Here is a 21,746-nt window from a genome sequence, read left to right as displayed (position 1 = left end):
ACTGTGGCAAGGGTATGGATAGAATGTTCTTTCCTTTTTTTTCATCCGGAACACCCTTGAAAGGGCTGGTATCTTTATGAGATCCTCTGGGCGTCTCAGAAAGTGCCTTAATCCCAGTTGAGCAATGGGATCAGTAATTTTGAGTTTGTGCCATGTTACAGCAGATAGTACACTGCAAAAATGTTCTCCTGGAGTTGAGGGTGGGGGAACGTGCAGGGAGAGACACTGGTGACATGGAGATTTGGTCAAGGATACAGAGCCTATATTTGGGTAAGTTGCCTCCGTTTTTCACTAATAAGATTTCTAGGAATCAGGTTTATTGTGAACCACATGTGCACACTGTGCTTTTCTCAGTTTGTCATTCCTATGCTCTGGCAAATTTCTAGGCCTAATTCCAAGATGTTGCCATTTCCCCATGGGTATCATAAACCTGGTGCAGTGTGCCTGGTTGATTTTCTGATGTGGCTGTCAAAAAGCAAGGAAACTCCATCCGATTTTTTTTTCACATTTTATGATTATTTCCTTTGGGCGAGTATATGCCAGGCATATACATCAAGCGTTGTTGAGATTTCTTATTAAAGCACAGGTCCAACTATCCAAAAACTATTAATTTACACTGCCCTAAAACCATGTGTATACATTGTCCCATCCAAAAAGCTGCTAATCCTAAGGACCACTTAGCCTAGAAAATCAGGTGTTCCAGCCTATACTACCCACCCCTCAGCTTATATGCCAAATGTCATGCTAATAAATGATCCGTCATTCTCAGGATCTTATTTGTGGAGGGAAAAACCAAGTCCTATTAAACCATAGCCGAAGAGACCCGTTGTCTGCTTCCCTAGAAGCACATGACACCATGCATGGTTTAATTTCACTCAGCTCTTTAATTGAGCCTTGGTGCTAACACTTAATGGTTCACCAGGGCATTGTATCCTGCAGATTTTAAATTAAAGTTTGAGACCTCCCTGCAGGACATGCACAGTACTCCAATTAACACTAATCGGTTTTACACATGATTATCAAGTGAAAAATATGGTTTTCCTGAGAATGCCTCTTCTTTTCTCCGGCTTTAAAAAGCCCATAAATTCTAAGGGAACGATCATGGATGCACGCAAAGACTAGATATACCAATGTCTAGTATAGTGTTTATATTGGCAGAAAACTGGAAGGAAATATCTACAACAGAGAATCATGTCCGTAAAGGATAATGGAGAAAAATGCAACATTTTTTTAATGTTATGAATAATTTTTGACATGGGAAGATGCTCATGATATACTGTTAAGTGAAAAAGGTTGAAAAAATACAAGAGTGGCATAATATCTCTTTCCTCCACAGCATAGAAAGACCAGAAGGATATGTGTATCAAAATGTAAATTATAATTATCTCTAGTGGTGAGAATAATGTTAATGTTTATCTTATTCATAAGCATTTCTAATTTTCTAAAAATAATGCATTATTTTTGCAAAAAGAAAGCATTATTTTTCAAAATCTGTCATTGACCCTACAGGAAAAAAAAATGGAACAAGTGGCTTTATTTTGAAATTGTTTAAATCCATCCTTCATCTCCACCAACCCTTCTGTGGGGTACTGAGATCTCTCTATAAGTAATGTGTTAATAGTTTCCAAGGGAATTATGAGAGTAAACTGGGGTTTTATACACGCATGGAGAGGTGAGCACGGGAGTGAGTGACTGCAGATGCCCATTCTCGTGTTCATTTATGCCAAAACTCCCACCAAGGGTGCACTTATGTCCCTGTGTTTCTCTTCCAGAGCCAAAGATGTTTATCTTGCTCTATGTTACAAGTTTTGCCATTTGTGCCAGTGGACAGCCTCGGGGTAATCAGTTCAAAGGAGAGAGCTACTCCCCAAGATATATCTGTAGCATCCCTGGCTTACCTGGACCTCCAGGACCCCCTGGAGCAAATGGTTCCCCGGGGCCCCATGGTCGGATCGGCCTTCCAGGACGAGATGGTAGAGACGGCAGGAAAGGAGAGAAAGGTGAAAAGGGGGCTGCAGGTAACGAACAATGAAGTTCCCTAAACCCCGCTCCTCTGTGCTGTGCTCAGTGGGGAGTCTGCTTGGGATTCTCTCTCTCTCTCTCCTCTCCCTCTGCCGCTCCCCCCGCTCATGCTCACACACTCTCTCTCTCTCTCAAATAAATAAATATATCTTTAAAAATAAACGAATAAACACCTCTGGTTCACCCCCACCTTAAACTGTTCCGTTCTTTGTTGCCTTTTCTAATAAGAATTGCTCCTGAAATCCCTTCTCTACTTCACTTTCCTTAATCATAATTAATACTGAGCCCTCACTATGCCTTGGATACTGCTCGAGAAACTCTTTACGTGCAACCTTATTTTATTGTAATGACAACTCTTTCAGTGATGCCATTTTACAGATGAGAACACAGAGCAATAACATGGTTAAATTAATTACTGCAGAGGGAAGTTCACTGCTAGTGAACAGCAGAGCTGGATTCAAACACTGATGCCCAAGACCACAGGGCAGTCACAACTAGCAGGCAATGTCTGCATGCGCAAGGGCATGGATGGATAGCAGACAGATGGACAAGGAAGGGAAATGGACAGACAAAGCAGAGGTAGGAATCAGGAACCAAAAGCACATGTGCTATCCTGCTCTGCGCTAATATCCAGAGCAGAGTTACATGAAAGACTTCTAGATTTTACTTTTCAGAGATGAAATGACAATAGCACTGTATAGCCCACCTTTCCTGGCTCATCTCTTTCCCACCTGCCCTGTAACAGCTGAAAAAGGTAGATTCTTATAGCTCTTTACAGCAACACAATTGCCCTCTACCACTTCAGTAATTTTTACTTTTTCTCCACAAATAAGTTGGGCCAGGAAGATTGCCAGACCCTGCGATCCTTCAGAGTAAACCGAACTGAAATTCTAGAGAAGCCTTCAGAGTAAACCGAACTGAAATTCTAGAGAAGCCAGGTTAACTCTAAAAGAGGAAGTGATTTGGCATCAATCTTTGAAAACAAGTTTCTGAGTCTAAGGCCTTGGACAAAAGATAGGAAGAGAAAAGTTAATCCGTTCTAAGAAATAAGTCTCTATCTAGTCATTGCACCTGATTTACTGGTGTTACATGAAACAGTAGCACAATATATATGCAATTTACCGGATAATGATTCATTTCTGAATTTGGCACGCAGAAAATACTTGGAAAATTGGTAGCTACCAAATGTGTATGAATATTGTTCAATATTAGATAAAAAATCTTTAGGCAAAGGTTCAACATCTTATCTATGGTAACACCTATGAATATAACTTAACTGTTGTGTCATGATCATGAATAGCCTTGAAATCCTGTAAGAACACCAGGATCAGAGTTACATATGACCAACACTTTTAGTTTACTGTGTCTGGAAGCAATAATGTAGTGCTTACCCAAGCAGACAACGGAGTCCGTAGGATTTAGGCTCAAATCTTGGCTCCTTCAATTACTAACTTAGTATCCTTGGGCAAATAGCCACTTTTAGCCTCAGTTCCCTCATTTGTAAATTGGAAGTAGTAAGGCTGATTGTGATGATTAAGCACAATAATACATGCAAAACACTTGGTAGAAAAGCTGCCATGTGGTAAGCACTCAGGAAATGTTAGCTGTCGTTACATATCACACAATGTTCTGCAAATGTGAGTCATAGCTAAGTTCCTGAATATCCAAAGTCATATAATAAACTAGAAATGAGTGATGGGTTTCATGAGGTAGTTCTAGTGTCATTTAAAAATAGGTATGTGGCTATGCGTTCAGATTAAATTGAATGTTCATAATTGCTACAATTTTAACCATACGAGGCTGGCTACAGCCCCATATTCATCTATCCACCCATGCATTATTCTTCAACAAGATTCTTGTGTACATATTGCTATCTGGTATTATTCTATACCAGTGTTTCTCAACCTCCACCCTAATGACATTTGGGGCCAAATAATTAGTTATGTAGGATGGATATCCTGTGCATTGTAGGACAATGCCAATATAGAAACATATAATTATAATATTCATCATCCTCATCATCATGGCCATTTATTAAGAACTGTGTCAGGAATTTTACATTTAGTACTTAATGTCTACCATAACCCTGTTAGAAGTCTTTATAATCAACAATAATAATGTTACAGTGAAAATATTTAAATTAAAAAATAAAATGACTTCCCAACCTGAGATGACTTAAATCCAATATACACAAATACACATACAAGAATCTGTAACAGCCAAGAAATGTAGGAATGCCTTTGTGACCAATGAAGAAAAATACACCCCATTTACAAACAACAGTAATGGAGCTCTGCAGCTTTGGGAACAAGCTCTTAATGCAGCTGGAACTGGACACAACATGGGTGGTACCCTTTGATTCTTCTGTCCCCTTGAATGACACCACATATGTTTTCTCATTCATGTACCCTTGGTAAACATGCCCATTACATGCATCCAACCAAGTGCAAACAGAATCAAGCAAAGTTTTGTCCAACTTCTCTACTTTAAATTACAAGTACAGAATTTGTTATACCAAATTAGAAATTTTCTGTTAAACATATCTGCCTCCCTCTCTGGTCTATAGCAATTACTCTTGTAGCATAATCCCACCATTTAATTTAATCTGAATGCACAACCCTATAGATATCTTCAAATAACACCAGAACCACCTCATGAAAGAGATCATTCTAGTTTATTGTATGGCTTTAGAGATTGATGAACTTAGCTATGACCCATATTTGCAGATCACAGTATAATACATAGTAACAGCTAGCTTGAGGGTGGAACAGGTGTCATTCATGTCAAGGTCCCACTCAGCCCATAGCATAGTGCCTGGCATTTAGTGGATGGTCAATCAATATTACATGATTTAGATGTATGTATTCATGCACACATAAATCCATGGATGGATGGATGGATGGATGGATGGGAGAAAGAAATAGCATTGAAGAAGAAATCTTTGTAAGCCCATTTCCTAGAGAACTAAGAAGAAATCCTTAGTCAGTACCTAAGTGTAGACTAACCACTATTCCATAATTCTCCTCTTTACCCAAGCATATGTCTAACTGAATAGGAAGAGGGAGAGTGATGTATCCCTTCTTTCCATTATTCATTAATTGGCCCTTAGCACAACTGTAAATCCTTCATGCAAACAGGAAGAATTACTTCAAGTTATTATAGTTAATCCTTGATTATCTATTTCAATGACCATAGAAAATCCAAACGCTGAGATTGGACTTAAATCCAATTCTTCATATTGCAAGTGGAGTATTTGAAACACAGACAAGAAGTGACTTGCCAAAAGTCATAGAGGCAGGAGGACTGGAGTACATAATGAAATTTAATAGTCAAAATTGTTGCTGATGCCAAAAAGTTTTTTTATTAATATGTCAAAGATCACTCATGGAGACAGCAAAAGTTAAGCTCCTATTGAAAATAAAAATAACAATTTAGAAGTTGTAGTCCTTAATTCACAAGTAAATTTAACAGTAAAATAGTATTCATATTTTATTTCTACCAAAAAGAAGCAAAAGATCAGACTATTATGGCCTTATTTCAAGAAATATACCAGAGTATATTCTGGCTGGGACCAGTGGAATTTCAACTTCACAACAAAAGCCACCTAGAGCTTGAGGACAGTTCTGTGATCAGTATTAACACTGATCCCATCACGAAAAAAAGGTTTCATTCATTATTAGAATCTTCTGTGCATCATAAATTGTTAAACAGCCTCTTTCCAAAATTATTAAAACAAAATACTGTATGTTTTAAGGGTAAAGCATTAATTCTCCTCAAATTTACATTATCCAGAACATTTCATTCCTACATTTGCCAAATCACTGAAAAATAATTAAGCTCATACACTGATATACATGTAATATTAAAATAAAAGAATATTTTCTTTTATTTGAGCACTATCAAGATAAAAAGGCTTAGCTTAATAAAAGTTCCTGAGAACAAATACATAGTTAAGAGTGAAACTACACAGTATATCAGTAAAATACTTTCCCTGACTACAAAAGTACATCATAAATTACCAATAATTTGGATACTTTTTGAGGGTATATCATTATACAAGCATTATTTATGTAATGGATTTGACCATAAAAATTAAATGACATTTTCATGCTTTGTTATTATATATATATGGTTTAAAAATTAAATAGATGTTGCTTATCCCTTTCAACCAATGATCACAATTTCTCTTCATTTAGCCTATGGTTGATCTGTAGTTATAAAGATTTGGACAAACAGAAAATATTTCACTGTGGTGATTTTGAATTTGTTGAAATCCTTTCACAGATATTATGTCTTTTCTATATATAAGGAGACCCAGAGAAATTAAGGGACTTGCCTAAAATGATACAACCATTTAGCTGCAGAGCCAAACAGAATTTAGGATTCTTGATTCCAGCCCCACAGGTAAGAGGCACTTTGATGAAGGGGAAGCATCATTACACTAGGACTTGGATTCCAGTCCTAGCCTTGCTACAGAAGCGAGTTTCTTCACCTTTCTGGGACTGTTTTGTCCCCCAAAAAAGAACTACTACACAGTGGTGGCCATCACAGTTGTTTGGTTATTGTAGCATATTGAGCCCTCACTATGTGCCAGGTGCACTTTACAATGTACACTCTAGCCCCTGACCCAGAGGGATGCTCAGGCTCCAGAGTCAGGCAGGCATGAGTTCAGGTCACAGCTCCATCACTTACTAGCTATTCTCTTGAGCAAACTAACTTCTCTGTGGCTCAATCTCCCCATCTGCAATGGAAGCAATAACAATTTCCTAATCCATAAAGTTGTTTCAAGACCTAAAGAAGACAATGCCTGTGAATAAAGTGCTGTCCCTGGTACATAGTAAATGTTGAATAAATATGAGCTAATCTAATTTTCATTAATTCTTGTATTATTAATACCGATAAAAGTAGGATGGGGCATAAGACAAAATAGCCTCTAAGGATTCATCTGGTTCTGTCTGCCCCCATGACCTCACTCTGGGGAATAATATCATTATGCTCATTGAATTTCTCCTGTAGTGACAAATACTATATGTGACTGATTTTGTTGCAAATGATCCACCATCAAAATAACATTTAAATGATTTCTCATGCACTCAGGAAAACTAACCTGTAATTCTGATGACAATTTTCTGTTTCCATTTTAATGCATCAGTGATTTTTTTTTTTAAAGATGCATTAGTATTTAGTAGTGTACTGTTGAAAGTTGATTGGAGAAACACATATAGGGTGTGCTGGCACTATGTGGGGCATGCTATTTGTGACTGTACATTTGGAGGAACCATTAATTAAACTGTAAACTCTTTTTAAAGGTTTGAGAGGTAAGACTGGACCACTGGGCCTTGCTGGAGAGAAAGGGGACCAAGGAGAGATTGGGAAGAAAGGACCCATGGGACCAGAGGGAGAAAAAGGAGAAGTAGGTCCAGTTGGGCCTCCTGGAGCAAAGGGGGACAGAGGAGAGCAAGGGGACCCAGGGCTGCCTGGAGTTTGTAGATGTGGAAGCATTGTACTCAAATCTGCCTTTTCTGTTGGCATCACGACCAGCTACCCAGAAGAAAGGCTACCAATTATATTTAACAAGGTCCTCTTTAATGAGGGAGAGCATTACAACCCTGCAACAGGGAAGTTCATCTGTGCCTTCCCAGGGATCTATTACTTTTCTTATGATATCACATTGGCAAATAAGCATCTGGCAATCGGGCTGGTCCACAATGGGCAGTACCGGATAAAGACCTTCGACGCCAACACAGGGAACCATGATGTGGCTTCGGGGTCCACAGTCATCTATCTGCAGCCAGAAGATGAAGTCTGGCTGGAGATCTTCTTCACTGACCAGAATGGCCTCTTCTCAGACCCAGGTTGGGCAGACAGCTTGTTCTCCGGATTTCTCCTATATGTTGACACAGATTATCTAGATTCCATATCAGAAGATGATGAGCTGTGATCAGGACTCATGTCCTGAATGTTCCAAGATTCTTGTGGCAGACACTTTGATTTAATCTGAGGCCCTAGACGGTGGAGCAAGCAGAAACGAGATCCAAAGAGACTCCCACTCAGATTCCAAAGCACTTACAGAGAATTCTAGCAGCATCTATTAAAACAAGCTGAACCACCAAATGGTTGAAACCACACCAAAATGAATTCTATAAAACAATAACCCCAGATAAGAATCCTCTCGAAAGCGATGTTCATAAATATTTAAACAAATTAAAGACAATGTTAACAAATTTTCTATTAAACTCCCTGAGTGATAAAATCAGCTGGCAATGATATTGTCTCATTAAATCTTCATAAAATTACATTTTTGCTTGCTACTTAAGAGAATCATAACACCCTAGACAAAGTCTTTAACAATTCTCAAAAGTCAAAAACTAAGGGTAAGAGATACTGAGTAATTTCAGGCAAGCTAAAGTGAAGTGATAACTTCCTTTGTTTTATTATTTGTTCCTTCACGCTTGTATATGTATTCACTCAACAATTCTTTAGTAGGCCTCTGTGACCCAGACACTGTGGTAGTGGGTCAGATTTAATAGTGAGTTAAAACAAAATCTCTACGTTCATACAGGCTGGTGTGTGATGAGCATACCGTCAAATTCAGTGAGATGAGCACCTGACAGACTGACTCGAAGCTGGACGCACATGGGAGCTACTCTGTCCTGGAGAAGGGGGCCAGAGAAACTTTCACACATGGAAAAATGCTAAGCATTCTAAGTGGTGTGTGTTTAAGGAGGTGGGAGGAATACAAGGGAAACATGAATCAGCAGCTGTATTCACCACATCTCACCCTCAAAACACCACTGGTATTTGCCATTGGAAAGGGGTAAAAAACTCAGAAATAGAGGGGGCCCGGGAGGTGTAATAGAAATGAAGAAAAACAAGTTACTGAGATCAGCCAGGAGGGCATTCTCCTAAATCCTTTAGCTTGACAATTTCCCAAGACAATTATTATTCCTCTTAGCTTGCGCACAAATGAGGGCACTACTTTACATTGTCAGGAGGCATTATTTCTCATGGATTTCCAAGGTATTGAATTCAAGTAAAGTGAAACATATGTCCACTGATTTACAGTGAACTGATGGGGGTGAACGGGAGGAGGAGGGAGAGAGAACAGACGTCTGAGCAAATAACTGTCCCTTCCAAGCCTCAAGGCTCCCGCAGTCCAGCCATCTCTCAGGGTGGGCATCTGGTTCCCCACTGCAACACAGTTCCTCACCGTTCCATCCCAGTCAGGATTCCCTCTCATCTGCCACACCCTTAGCTGACAGTCGTAGGATTCCCTTACTCTCTTCCTTTTTGGTGGCTTCTAATCCTCCTTCCGTGTGTTCTCTCTTGGTCCATTCATTTGATAAACATTTTTATGCCTCCCCTGGGTGAGTCACCACAGGGTTCTGTGATGGTGGAGGAACACCAAGGTGAACACAGCACAGCCCCTGCCACCCAATTTCTAAGGACACGAGAAAGGAAATGACATGTATACACATACACAAAATACCAAGAATTCTGGAAATGAGCAGGCTAAAATATGCTAAGTGCTAAACTGGACATAGAGACAAATGCTCTGGAAGAAATGCTGAGGGGAACAGGTTTACTCTCAAATTGAGGGGTGAGAGAGGAGGACTTGGGAAATCTCCTCTGCCCCCTGCGCCTTCCATGGTAGGTGGGACATAGAGCAGCAAAATTGGGGACAGAGGTAATAACAGGGACAAAGCATGAAAGTAAGAACAGAGACCCAGAAAAGCCTCAAATGCCAGCCTGACAAATGTGGACTTCATTTATGAGGAACCATGGAGAACCTGTGTGCCCCAGAGCTGGGGACTGCCATGATCAGAGGGGACATTGGCAGTGATCAAGTAGCGGCGTGTAAGGGCAATGCTCACTTCTCCCATCCACAGACCTACCTCCCATCATCTTCTTCTGCCTGCCATGCTTTGCTCCATTGGTTGCTCTCCTCTGGAGTCAGGACACAGGTCTGGAAGGCCAAGAGCAATGAAAGTAGAAAAGAAGAGAAAGCAAAGGTGGTTTGAGATAGTCACCTGCTTCTACATAATAGCTGGACCTGGAAGGCCAGGCTACAGAGTGTAAAAAAAACAGCCAACAGCAGAAGCTCATCTGGGGAACACGAAAATATGGGCCCTCTGAAGACCATGGGATTTGCTGGAGAAACTCGAAATGGAGGAGTTATTGTAGACAGTCATGACCCACAAGATTATTGTGTAATTTAAATTTTTTTTTGATCATGACTCATTCATGCATTCATTTTGTGGACATTGTTTACTTATCTTTTAAATGTTTCTTTCATTATAGCTTTGCACAGTGGCAGTATCGTAGCCAATGAGGTTTATCCGAGGCGCAATTATTGCTAATTAAATGTTTCTTTCATTATGAAGCCTATTTTGAGTAGCCTTTTTAAACTCATGCTTCTTCAGCTGGTTTGAGGCCCAAGGATGAATTTTATTTTGAAATATCTGGTGGGCTGGTGATGGGGACCAGAGAGCTAAAGTGAGAAAGGAAAGACTATTTTGGTATTAAAAGGATAAACTCCTTAAGCAAACATAGGTGTCTCTTGTTCCTCAAAAAAGAAATGACAGATACCATTTATCCACATTTATGGGTATTTGTGTAAAAAAAATAGACAACTGATTTTGGTTTAAAAAAATTCTAAGTCTCATTCCAATCATTCTTTGAAAGGGCTGACTTGCAATGAATATATATTAAGAGAGATTTATTAACTATGTAACATCTTGTTCCAGAAAGGACTTAGAGTCACTTGCAAAGATAGATAAAACACAGAAAGAATGCATTAGTCAGAATCAGGTGAGAATAAAAGAGCAAAACAAATTTTAAAAAAAAGTGAGACCAACACAAAACCTGTGTGTGCTTATGTAGCACAATTTCAGGACACGTGTGTTTCCTTGTACTTGTGCATGCAAAAGGGCATTCCCGGGTCATTCATCATTGTGAATGATGTTGTTTGCGGTGATAAGAAAGTTCTATAAACTCTGAATATACTTCTTCTCTGCCACTCTGTGAAAAAAGATCATGGACATAAAAATATTTCAGAAATCAGCTAACGTGTTGTCTGATACCTTCTTCTCTCTCGCCTTCTGTAGCCTCCACTTCCAGCAAACACCCACCCTGTCACCCTGTCACCAAAGCCAAACCTAAGGGACATTGTGGATGTTGCTGTTCCCTTCCCCGCTGGATTTTGTTCAGTATAAAATCCTTAATGGTTCCAGCTCTTACATGTATAGTTCTGAGTCATTGCATCTTTCCATCCCCAATGCCAAGGTTTCATTTGTATACTCATCGTTACTTCCCCAGACGAGTAAAAACTTTCTGATTGACCCTCTGCCTCCAGATGCAACCCTCCAATCCATTCTCCACAAATACAGGTATGATCGTGTCAATCCACAGCTTAAAGGCTAGCAGTGGCCCTCCAATCCCTCTAGTACGAAAGGGGGCTGGAACTTTTGGGCACTTTGCTAATCTGGTATTCATTCCGTATCTTTTTTCTGGTATCCATACCTAATTTCCTTCTGAAGGACCACCCTCCTTTACATGCTAAGTCTTTGAGCTTCTAAATGGAATTGACTCATGTACTATATAAATCCCTGGCCTGAACAATCAGAGCATAGCTTTCCACTCACCAATATAATTGGTTTGGGCAACTCAATCAGAGCCTGTGAGCCTCTATGAGCTATCTTACCATCACAGAGCATAATGGACCGAGATAGAGAGTCACTTCAAACATTAGACATGCCTGTAGCCAGTCTTCCCTTGGACTTGCCATTCCATTCCCTTTTTACCAAGCCCTTTTGAGGTGGGTATTCAACCACTTGCAAAAGATAACCTACCTAATATTAATACAAACATCCTTTAGCAAGGCACATTAGGCCCTTTGGGATCTAGCCCCTGCTTACTTTATAGTCACATTGCCAAAAGTCACCACATGAAACCTATAATCTAAACGAATGCAGGATACCCACAGTTCTAGGACGCCTTGTTCCTGTGTGCCTCAGAACCTTTGCACACACTGTTTCGTTTGCTCATCATGCCATTGCTGTCTTGTCTGCCTGCCTAGCTCACCTTTTAAGACTCAGCTAGGAAGTTTCTTCATTTTCTCTAATGTTCCTCCTCCCCTGTGCCCAAGAGGAATTATAGATGACCTCACACATCTTCCTAATGATCTGGAAACTAGTGCAGTTACAGTAGCCATAGTGAACAATTGGCACTATTTCGAATGCTTTACGTGGATTAGCTCACTTGGTCCTTACAGCAATTATTCTCTCTATTTTACAGATGAGGAAACTGAGAGACAGAAAAGATAAGAAATATGTTATCTAAATAGGGTCACAAAGACCCAGGCAGTTGAGCACCAGAGTCCGCTCTTAATCATCATGCTGGGTCCTTCTCCTATTACACACTCATTCCACAGTTGTGCGTCACTGTTCTGCCCATATATTTCTTTTTTTTTAATTTTATTTATTTATTTATTTATTTATTTATTTATTTATTTATTTAAGAGAGAGACAGACAGACAGAGAGCCAGCACGAGTGAGGGGAGGGGCAGAGGGGGAAGGAGAGAATCTTAAGCAGACTCCACACTGAGTGCAGAGGCTGACGTGGGCCTCAATCCCACAACCCTGAGATCATGACCTGAGCTGAAATCAAATCAGACGCTCAACCGACTGAGCCACCCAGCGCCCCTGCACTGCCCATATGTTACTACATTTGGCTATCTATCCTATTCATCTTTATACTCAAGGGCCGTACACGGTGCTGGCCTTAATATGTGCTCAATAAAAAAATGTGATGAATTGATCAGTGCCAAGTTCTTTTTAGCCTCAATCTTTACATGTGTTTCACAGACAAATTATTGCACTGTGGGAAAAGTGTCCCATTCTTCCATCCTCTTCCTTTGATGCTTGTAAACATCATTTTCTTCCTATTTCAGCTAAGCCCATCACAATCAGGACTGGCTCCTGCCTGATCAAAAAATGCAGTGTGGCTCGACCAGGGGGCTCTACAAACTCTAGGGAGACAAAGCTGCTCTAAGCTCCCTTTCTCTGCACAAGAAACAAAGACTAGCACTGGGATAGGTGCCGAGTCTATGGGTCTGGTTTAGTTCTGCCAAGGAGAACTCAGGCAATCTTTTACATGACCATGTTTATCATCATGCTGAGAAAAATCAGGCAGCCTGAATTCCTCTCTGTTTTCCTCACAAGAGAGTCCATATAGTTAGGACGCGTACACGCGCGCACACACACACACACACACACACACACATTCTTGTCCAGATTAATCCTGACAGAAGCCAGGAGCAAGCAGGACTACACTGTGCACAGGCCTCCTGTGTCCCGAGTATGGTTGGTACTCAAGTCTAAGACATGCCGAATACGTTGGGTAACTGAAGAGTCCTTTGGAGAAAAAAATTTTAAACACACACACGTAAAATTTTCAAATAGGAGGGTTCAAAAAACAAAAAACAAAACATGAAAAAAAAAGCGAGAAACTATGCCCTCATCCCAGTGCCCTCTTGCTATGGCCAAAATATTTCTTTTGTGTTTTGTCTAAGATACAAAAATCACAAAGTCTCCAATTTCTGAGAATGTATGTCAAGAAAATAATTACTGGGTACCTGGGTGGCTCAGATGGTTAAGCATCTGCCTTCGGCTCAGGTCATGATCCCAGGGTCCTGGGATCGAGTCCCACATAGGGCTCCCTGCTCCATGGGAAGCCTGCTTCTCCCTCTCCTGCTTCTCCCTCTCCCACTCCCCCTGCTTGTGTTCCCTCTCTCACTGTGTCTCTCTCTGTCAAATAACTAAATTTTAAAAATCTTTAAAAAAAAATAATAATTACTAATGTGTGCAAAGATTTAATTACAGAGAGAGCCTTGCAGGAAAGTTTATAATATGGAAAAGTGGGAAACAGCCTAAGTGATAATAGAATATTGGTTAAATGAGCTGTGATACGTTCATCCAACAGAATATATGGAGTGTCATAAAAAGTGGTGAGGATGGAAATGCATTGGCACCGTAAGATCTTCATGAAACACAAACAGAACAAAGTGGATTCCTAAAAAGCATTTCTGTAATTATCCCACTTTTAAAGGGTGATTGCATATGTGCATAGAAAAAGTTGAATGAAAATAAGTGATTAATGAGGATTTTTTAATTTCCACACTTTTGATCTTCGTTTTCATTTTTATAATAAACATACTTTACTTATTTTACATGAAATGTGTTTATATAAGCTCTTGGATAGTCAGAATAGTTGTACACTATTATGCTCCCAAAGGATTGCAGAGAAGAGTCTAAGGAGAGAGGAAAAAAAAAAAAACTAAAATTGTAAGTTACGTGTGAAACATCATCCTTTAAGTTTTCTGGTGGCATACCTGGATGTCTATTCCAGAGGATTCTTTAAAGCAAGAATAAACCAGAATAATCCTAGTTTATATATTTTTAAAATTATCCCACCCTAACTTGAACAGGGAAGGAAATGAGTCTTGAATTGACATCATTTTATTGTGTTTTATTAGTCCGGAACTATAAACCCAATGGATTAACCACAGTATGAAGTCATTCCGAATCGATGCATCTGTCAGATCGCAAAGGCATTTATGAGCAGCAATATGAAGAAGACCACGTCCATGGCTTCACTCCGTGCCATCATGAAGGTGGCAGAATTTATTGAAATAAAACCTTACCCAATCTAGTCAGAATTCCAAGAACTTATCTGAAAGCACTGGAGTAGAAAAATCATAAACTCTAAGGGGTTGCATAGATACTCATACATTTTCTTTTACCAGATTGCTTGTGAGATGCTGCCTTGGCTGAAATAAAGAGCAGGAAAAGGCAAAGTCTCTGTAATCTATCCCTACCACAGCTTCAGATAACATTCTTGGCACTGCAGTACATCCCTGTTGTTATTGAAATTACTCTGAAATAATGAAAAGGAGTTGTAAGGATCTTCTACAGAAAACGCCCAGGTCTGACTATACTGACAACTAAAATTAAAGTGCAGCCACCTGAAGTGGTCCAGCTGGTCAGACTACTGGCAAAAAATAATTCTATGGTTGGTAGGGGAGACTGCCAGCTTCCAGAATACATATTCATCAATATACCAAGACACAGGCACACACACACATGGTCCATACCCGCTTGACTCCCCCTAGGCATAAAATTCTGATTAAATTCAGGATGTCCAATCAAGTTTGGATTTCAAGTAGCTACAACAAATCATTATTGCGTATAAAGATGTCCCAAGGATTTCACTGGGAGCCTTGTATTTTTATTTGCTAAATCTGGCAACTCTACTCCCCTAGAATTCACCTGCAAAGGCGTAAGGTGAATCCAAGTGACCTTCAGAAAAGCAGTGTACATAGCTTTTCATATAATAAGAAGCAGCTTTTCTTATGAGAAGGAATTCTTAGTTTCCCAAAAGAGCTTCAAAGAACTAAATTTTTTTTTAAAGATTTTATGTATTTATTTGACAGAGACAGCGAGAACAGGAACACAAGCAGGGGGAGTGGGAGAGGGAGAAGCAGGCTTCCCGCTGAGCAGGGAGCCCGATGTGGGACTCGATCCCAGGACTCTGGGATCATGACCTGAGCCGAAGGCAGCCGCTTAACAACTGAGCCACCCAGGCGCCCCTCAAAGAACTAAATTTAACTGAATCAGAAAGACATAAGAAAAGCTGGGTGGAAAGTCAGAAGATGTAAGATCTAACCCCAGCAATTACAGAAACCAACCTTGTGTAACTCTTTTAACAAGTCATCTAAACCCAGTAAGTCTATTTGCACATTAGATCCATGGTGGAAAATACGCAGCTGCCTTTCTATCTCTGAACTCATGGCAGTTACTGTTATTTGATCTCTGCATTCCTTCTCACTGTGCCCATGGGCAGCCTCAGGACCCTGCTCAACCAAATCTCCATCATTCATCATGCACTGACAAGAATCTACCCTTGAGATGAAACTGTTCGTCTTCTCCGAATTAAATAAATGAGCCTTGGGCTTCCCTTCCGGCTCTAATAGAAGTTTGGAATTCTTTGGAATTCCAATTCGACTCTGAAAAGCAAGATCATGGCAAGTTTCACACCCTTGATTAAAAGTAAAACATGGCAACTGTCGTCTTTGAAGCAGAGCTTTTTCAAATTCAGAGCAGGAGTAATGGACACAGGAGTCCTGCTTTGATTGGACCCTGTGGGAGCTGGATGGCTCCAGCTGTCCTCAAGAACCTCAGTGGAGGACATGACAGGTCCTGACTCCCACCTTCAGCAATGACTTTGACTACACGTCTCTTCATGTTTTCACTTCTTTCTGTACACCATGGGCTTCTCATATCACTCACTGGCTTTCTCTCTCTCTCTCTCTCTCTCTCTCTCTATCTCTATCTCTATCTATATATATTCTCTACCTCATGAATTCTGCTTTCTCCCAATCCCAACCTCTCCTAGCCTCTCGTAGTACCGTGCTAGTTCGTGACATTTTTTTTTGTTTCAGCTCCAATAGCTGATTCTCTCTTACTTGCCCCAGACTGAGGGTCTCAAGGCTTAGCTGGCCCCTGTTTGCCAAAGGCCAGTCTAGGGATTGGCTCTTAGTTCAGTTAGAATCCGTTGGTGCTGTCAGCTAGGACTGTTAAGTACCTGGTATAAAACATGGTTGCCGGGGCGAAGCTCATCAGCAGGGGATGTTGGGGGGCTAGGGGCTTGTTCTGGGTTTTTTTCTTTTCAAAAGGATGTGGTGGGTACCATTATGTCCAGTTCATAACTTCACAGGGTCTTTTCAAGGACCAAATATGATCATGTATGTGAAAAGTGACTGTTTTAGCTGGTTTCCCCACAAGCAGAACCTGAGGCAAAAATCTGAGTGTAAGTAGCTCATTTGCGAGGTGCAGGAAACACCAGTAAGGAGATGAGGAAACAGAGGCAAGTAATGTGTGTGTGGAAACTGCTACAGTAGCTGCCTGAGGCTTATCCCCAAGGGAAGCTGCGGGAAATGGGATGAAACACACACCCCAGAATGAGCTCACCCCAAAAGCACGGGAGCTGGAGCATTTAAAGACGAACTCCCAAGAGTTGTTGGTTGAGGACTACTCCCTAGCACTTTGGGCATGCACTGGTGTTCCCGCAGAGTGGCTTTCCAAGGTTCTGGAAAAGGGCCTCAGGCACAGAGATGCAGGTAAGACACTCAGAAATCCACCAGAGCACCCTGAGTTGGTTAAGGCCCAAGGAATATGGGAGGAACATGGGAGAGGTACTGACGTCCCCTGCTTTAGTACTTTGTCAGATCTCAAACAAATGCCAACTGAGGACAGGGAAGCAGTGCCTGGCACATAATAGATGCCCAGTAGATATGTGTGAGATAAATGAGTAAACGGATGAATAAATGAATGACAGAAAGTTCTATGTAAATGAATCTAATTATTATTATTATTGGAGTAATGTCATGGATCTTTCATATCTGCTTTTCTCTTTATGCCAGTGAGGTGGTAATATGATGGAAAAGGACAAGGGGGAGCAGTTAGTGGGACAAAGGACCACCAGCTTGCACCAACTCTTTTTGCTCCACTGCTATGACTTGGGCAAAGCAGAAGAAGCATCTTTCTCCTACATACTCCTCAATTGTACTTTAATGACTTCTATTATTTGTCCTTATACTCATGTTAGTTTTCAGCTGTATAAAATCATGATGAATGGGGGCGCCTGGGTGGCTCAGTTGGTTGAGCGACTGCCTTCGGCTCAGGTCATGATCCTGGAGTCCCTGGATCGAGTCCCGCATCGGGCTCCCTGCTCAGCGGGGAGTCTGCTTCTCCCTCTGACCCTCCCCCCTCTCATGTGCTCTCTCTCTCTCTCAGTCTTTCTCTCTCAAATAAATAAATAAAATCTTTAAATAAAAAAAATGATGATGAATGGAAGAGGGCTATATTTGTCTTCTTTCCCTAGTCCTATTTCCTCAAGGACAACCCTGAATCCTACTCTTGCTTAAACACCACAATACCCATGTCACCAACAAGACAACAGTAATACGTGTTGTGAGGACATAGTACGAATCTGCCTCCATTGATAGGATTTGAGACAAGCTTCTGCTCAATTCCACCCCTCTCAACCAACTGAGAGATACTCTCAGAAGTGGCAAACGAACCAAAATACTGGTTTTTCCTACTGATAGTATGAAATCAGAGAATACAATTCAGATACAAGGCTGAAACAAACTTTCTAACGGTTGTCTCTAGGTCTAGACCTCGGGGACTATTTGTCCTGCAGATCAGAAACTTTTCCATTCAGCCTCAGCAAGGACCAAAGTCTGCCTCATCTCAAGTCAAGTTCATAGAACCGCAGATAGGCCACACATGCAAGTGGCTTTTTGCACACAGCCTAATACCAGAAGTGATGCAAACGCCAGTGGATTCTAGACTCTTGCCATCTCCAGTCAGAGAAACTACCCCTCCTCCCTCCCTCCATGGGAAGGAGTCATTGAAAGATACAGATAAGTCATTGGCAATTTCAAGCCAATGAGTGAGTAGAAGTTCCTATTTTTCAGGGTGGCAGAAACTCTGGGGGAGGAAAACTATGATGCCTTCCCATCCCACATCTAAGAGAAGAGCTGATCTGAAAATCTATTTCCCTTTGGACATTGGACAAGCTGAGAGGCCTGCTCTACAGAAGAATCATTTCCAATTACTCTTTCATCCTAGCATACAGATATCAATGCGTCTAGGTCTGTACAGAAACCTTAAATGCTTCAATAACTAGGGCTTTATCTTCTGTTCGTCCCATCTCTCACACTGAGATTGCTAGTAAACTCTGCAGTGAGAATTTAGCAAAAGGAGTTTAGGGATGTCAATACTGAGACTCAGATATGTCAAAAGGAAAACTGTTTCTTTGGGAATATTTCTTCCTTCCCAAAACAAGGTAAGAAAATAGTAATATTGCTTCTACTTCAAGGTTTACTTCGATGACAAAATGGAATGTGGCCAGTTTGCTTTTTAAGGTACTGACCTCTAGTGGCCAGCAATGATAACTGCTCTGCTAGAGAAAAAATGTTCTAAGATTTTAAAAACCCAGGTGTGAGCGTGGAGGGGCTTTGAAGATCATCTTTCTCTGCCCACCTCATGTTATAGAAGAGGAATTAGAGATCCATAAAAGATGAGGAACGTGTCAGCGGTCGCGAAGACGGGACTGGAGCCAAGGTCTGTCTTTCATTGTGTTTCGTCTCATCCCACTGCCTGGCACACCTTTCAAAGCTACTCTCCCACAGGTGCTGCCCTTGACAAATAGAGTGACAGTGAACCCCTTCTATGAGATGGCAGACAGCGAAAAGGTAAGGACTTTTTCCTAATCGTCTTTGAATATCTAGTCTTTTCCCCAGGCCTGCCACACGGCAGGTAGGTAATGAATGTCAGATGGATGGATGGACAGATGGACAGACACATTTTAACTTGAAATTGGAAATCAACTAAAACCAGAAGCTACTTGCCTTTTTATCCTATTGGCAAATGGCAGATCCAAAATTTGAGGCAAGCAGTGCAGTCTTACACTAAAAGCTACCATCCCAACCACTTACCCCAAGGACCCCTACTACTAATGATGGTCTTCCTGAATTTCACAGAAGCAGACTTACTGGCTCTTGAGTCCACATGGACTCACTTTCAAGAGAAGATTGTGTTTTTCAGACCCTCAGTCATACTGAGTTGTTGTCCTCCAATAATGACCCAATGAAAACTTTCCTTCATGTGTTGGCTTGTTCCTTAATCATTCAACATATATTTATTGAGTGTCTACCATGTTCCAGGAATTGCCCTGAGTAATGAGAACCCAGTGGGAAAGACAAAACAGTGTATTAACCACTATGCTAGCGGTAAGCTCTGGGAAGATAAAGAAAGATGGAAGATTGTTAGTGATGGTAAATCCTTCTCCACTGTTAATGGAGATGTGAGTTAGGAAACAGTCCTGAAGGATTTTAGCATATAATGGTACCTCAAAGAACATGTGAGTAAACCTCGGAATCCTATGGTAAAATAACCCAGTAGGTAGAGAAGGGGCAGAATCTCCATATAGTAAGTGACAAAATTCATGTCTCCCTCTCCAAATTATTGTTCCTAAAATTTACTTACCTTTTGAGGATTTTAGCAATCTCTGCTGATACTAACATTCTGACTCCTAAAATTCTTCTCCCTACCCTTCGGTTCTAAGCATGGATATAAAACCTTTCTATAATTCCTCACAGCACTACAAGACTATGTTGGAACAAGTAAAAGATTTTAATAGTCTCCCCCAAAAGAGAGAGGAATTATAGCAGAGTTACTAAAAGCTTGCAACCAGATATGATGGTCCTCATGAGGTTGGCCAGGCTCCTGCTGGATTGCTTCCCTGTCTTGCCCTGTTGGGCATCATATGGCAGTGTCCATCTCTCCCTACTGCCCTGGGAAATTCCTCAAGTACATCAAAGCACCTCAGAGTCCAAGCCCAAGAGAGCAGAAGGATGCTTAGTGACAAATGTTTCTTTGCCCTGTGCTCCAAATTCCATCTCTCAAATAGTGAGAACACAGGCAGCTACCAATTTACAGATGGCTCTTACTCCAGAAATCTATTTGCTAGACAGTTATTTGGAATCTGCCATGCATTTCCCAAGGCATCAACAGTGATTGAAATCAGAGGCAAGTCCAAGAAAATTCTATTTATACCCTGGTCCATTTGAGAATGTTAGAAACATAGCTTCCCAATTTGACAGAAATGAGGAAGTGAGTATAGATGTTCCTGGGTACTCGTTATATCAATGCATCATCTGTACCAATATAAGAACCCAAATCCTCCCCCCACCAGGTCCTCAAGAATTCTGCATCAAGGAACAAAGCACAGTTGTCTGTATAGGGAGCTATGGCTACAGACAGCAAAAAAATGAAAACTCTTGACCTAGAGTCAGTAGAAAGGTTATTCCTAAATTGGGTCTAGCAAACAGTCTATGTTTCCCAAGTATAATTAGCATTTGGTACATTTGAAGGAAATACGTTACAATTTGTGGCATCACAGGACATGAGAAAAATAGATGGATTGGTGCCCAGTGAAGTAGAGCATATTTTTTATAGAGACATTGTCAGCAGCTCCTCTGTCTAGTGAGCCCAGAAGGTCTCCTTGGATAAGATCTTGTTTCGATGAAGGGTCATCTGAGCAACTATTCTTGATTACACAAATGTAACACAAAGGACACCTACTGCCTTGGGAAATGGGGATACAACAGGATTTTCTATGACATGATGGATGCTGTCCTTTCTAAATGCCCCTCATGTCCTTGACATCACTGAACAAATTTACAAAATGGCCAAAGAACTTCCTGGAAACAAGAGGCATTTAGGCACTGGACTCTTTCCTGCTGAATTTCAACAGCATTAAAACCTCTCTGATAAACTTGGATGGTCCTAATTGAGTTAATCAGTCAGAAGGGATATTTGGCACCCTGGAGGGCAATTCAACATGAAGAAAAGGGGTTCAAGGACTGTGGACTGGAGACCGTGGTTCAAATCAGAACTCAGGTGACTGGGGGGAGGGGAGGAAGAAGTATAGTTGTTGCTTTAGGCATAGCTTGTGACTGAAGTCTTAAACCTCTCCAGATGCGGGGAACAGTGGCAGATTACATAAACCATATTGGAGAAATCAGGGTTTCTCAATCTGGGTGCTATTGACATTTGGGGCCAGTTTTTTTGTGGCGGGGGGTGGAGGGCCGTCCT

The 21,746-nt window shown here is 40.9% G+C and overlaps 1 protein-coding gene and 1 non-coding gene across 9 annotated transcripts in view; both read left to right on the top strand.

The window, feature by feature from the left end:
• The window catches only part of C1QTNF7 (C1q and TNF related 7), a 106,275-nt gene extending 95,190 nt beyond the window's left edge, over positions 1-11,085 (top strand). For all 8 annotated transcript variants that reach the window (XM_081812597.1, XM_081812594.1, XM_081812595.1 and 5 more), the window contains 2 exons: positions 1,773-2,018; positions 7,332-11,085. In XM_081812597.1, the coding sequence (XP_081668723.1) occupies positions 1,781-2,018; positions 7,332-7,963 (870 nt within the window). In that variant the 5' untranslated portion in view covers positions 1,773-1,780 and the 3' untranslated portion in view covers positions 7,964-11,085. The remainder of the gene's footprint in view (positions 1-1,772; positions 2,019-7,331) is intronic.
• Positions 10,322-10,455, top strand: LOC115943781 (U4 spliceosomal RNA). Its single transcript, XR_014143295.1, has one exon. It is a non-coding gene; the product is annotated as a U4 spliceosomal RNA (small nuclear RNA).
• Positions 11,086-21,746: the final 10,661 nt, after the last annotated feature.

Source organism: Leptonychotes weddellii, chromosome 2 (assembly GCF_054177405.1).
Source record: "Leptonychotes weddellii isolate Sample4059 chromosome 2, ASM5417740v2, whole genome shotgun sequence".
NCBI classification, from domain to species: domain Eukaryota; kingdom Metazoa; phylum Chordata; class Mammalia; order Carnivora; family Phocidae; genus Leptonychotes; species Leptonychotes weddellii.
Note: the sequence above shows the minus strand (reverse complement) of the source record. Positions and strands in the feature narration are given on the sequence as shown.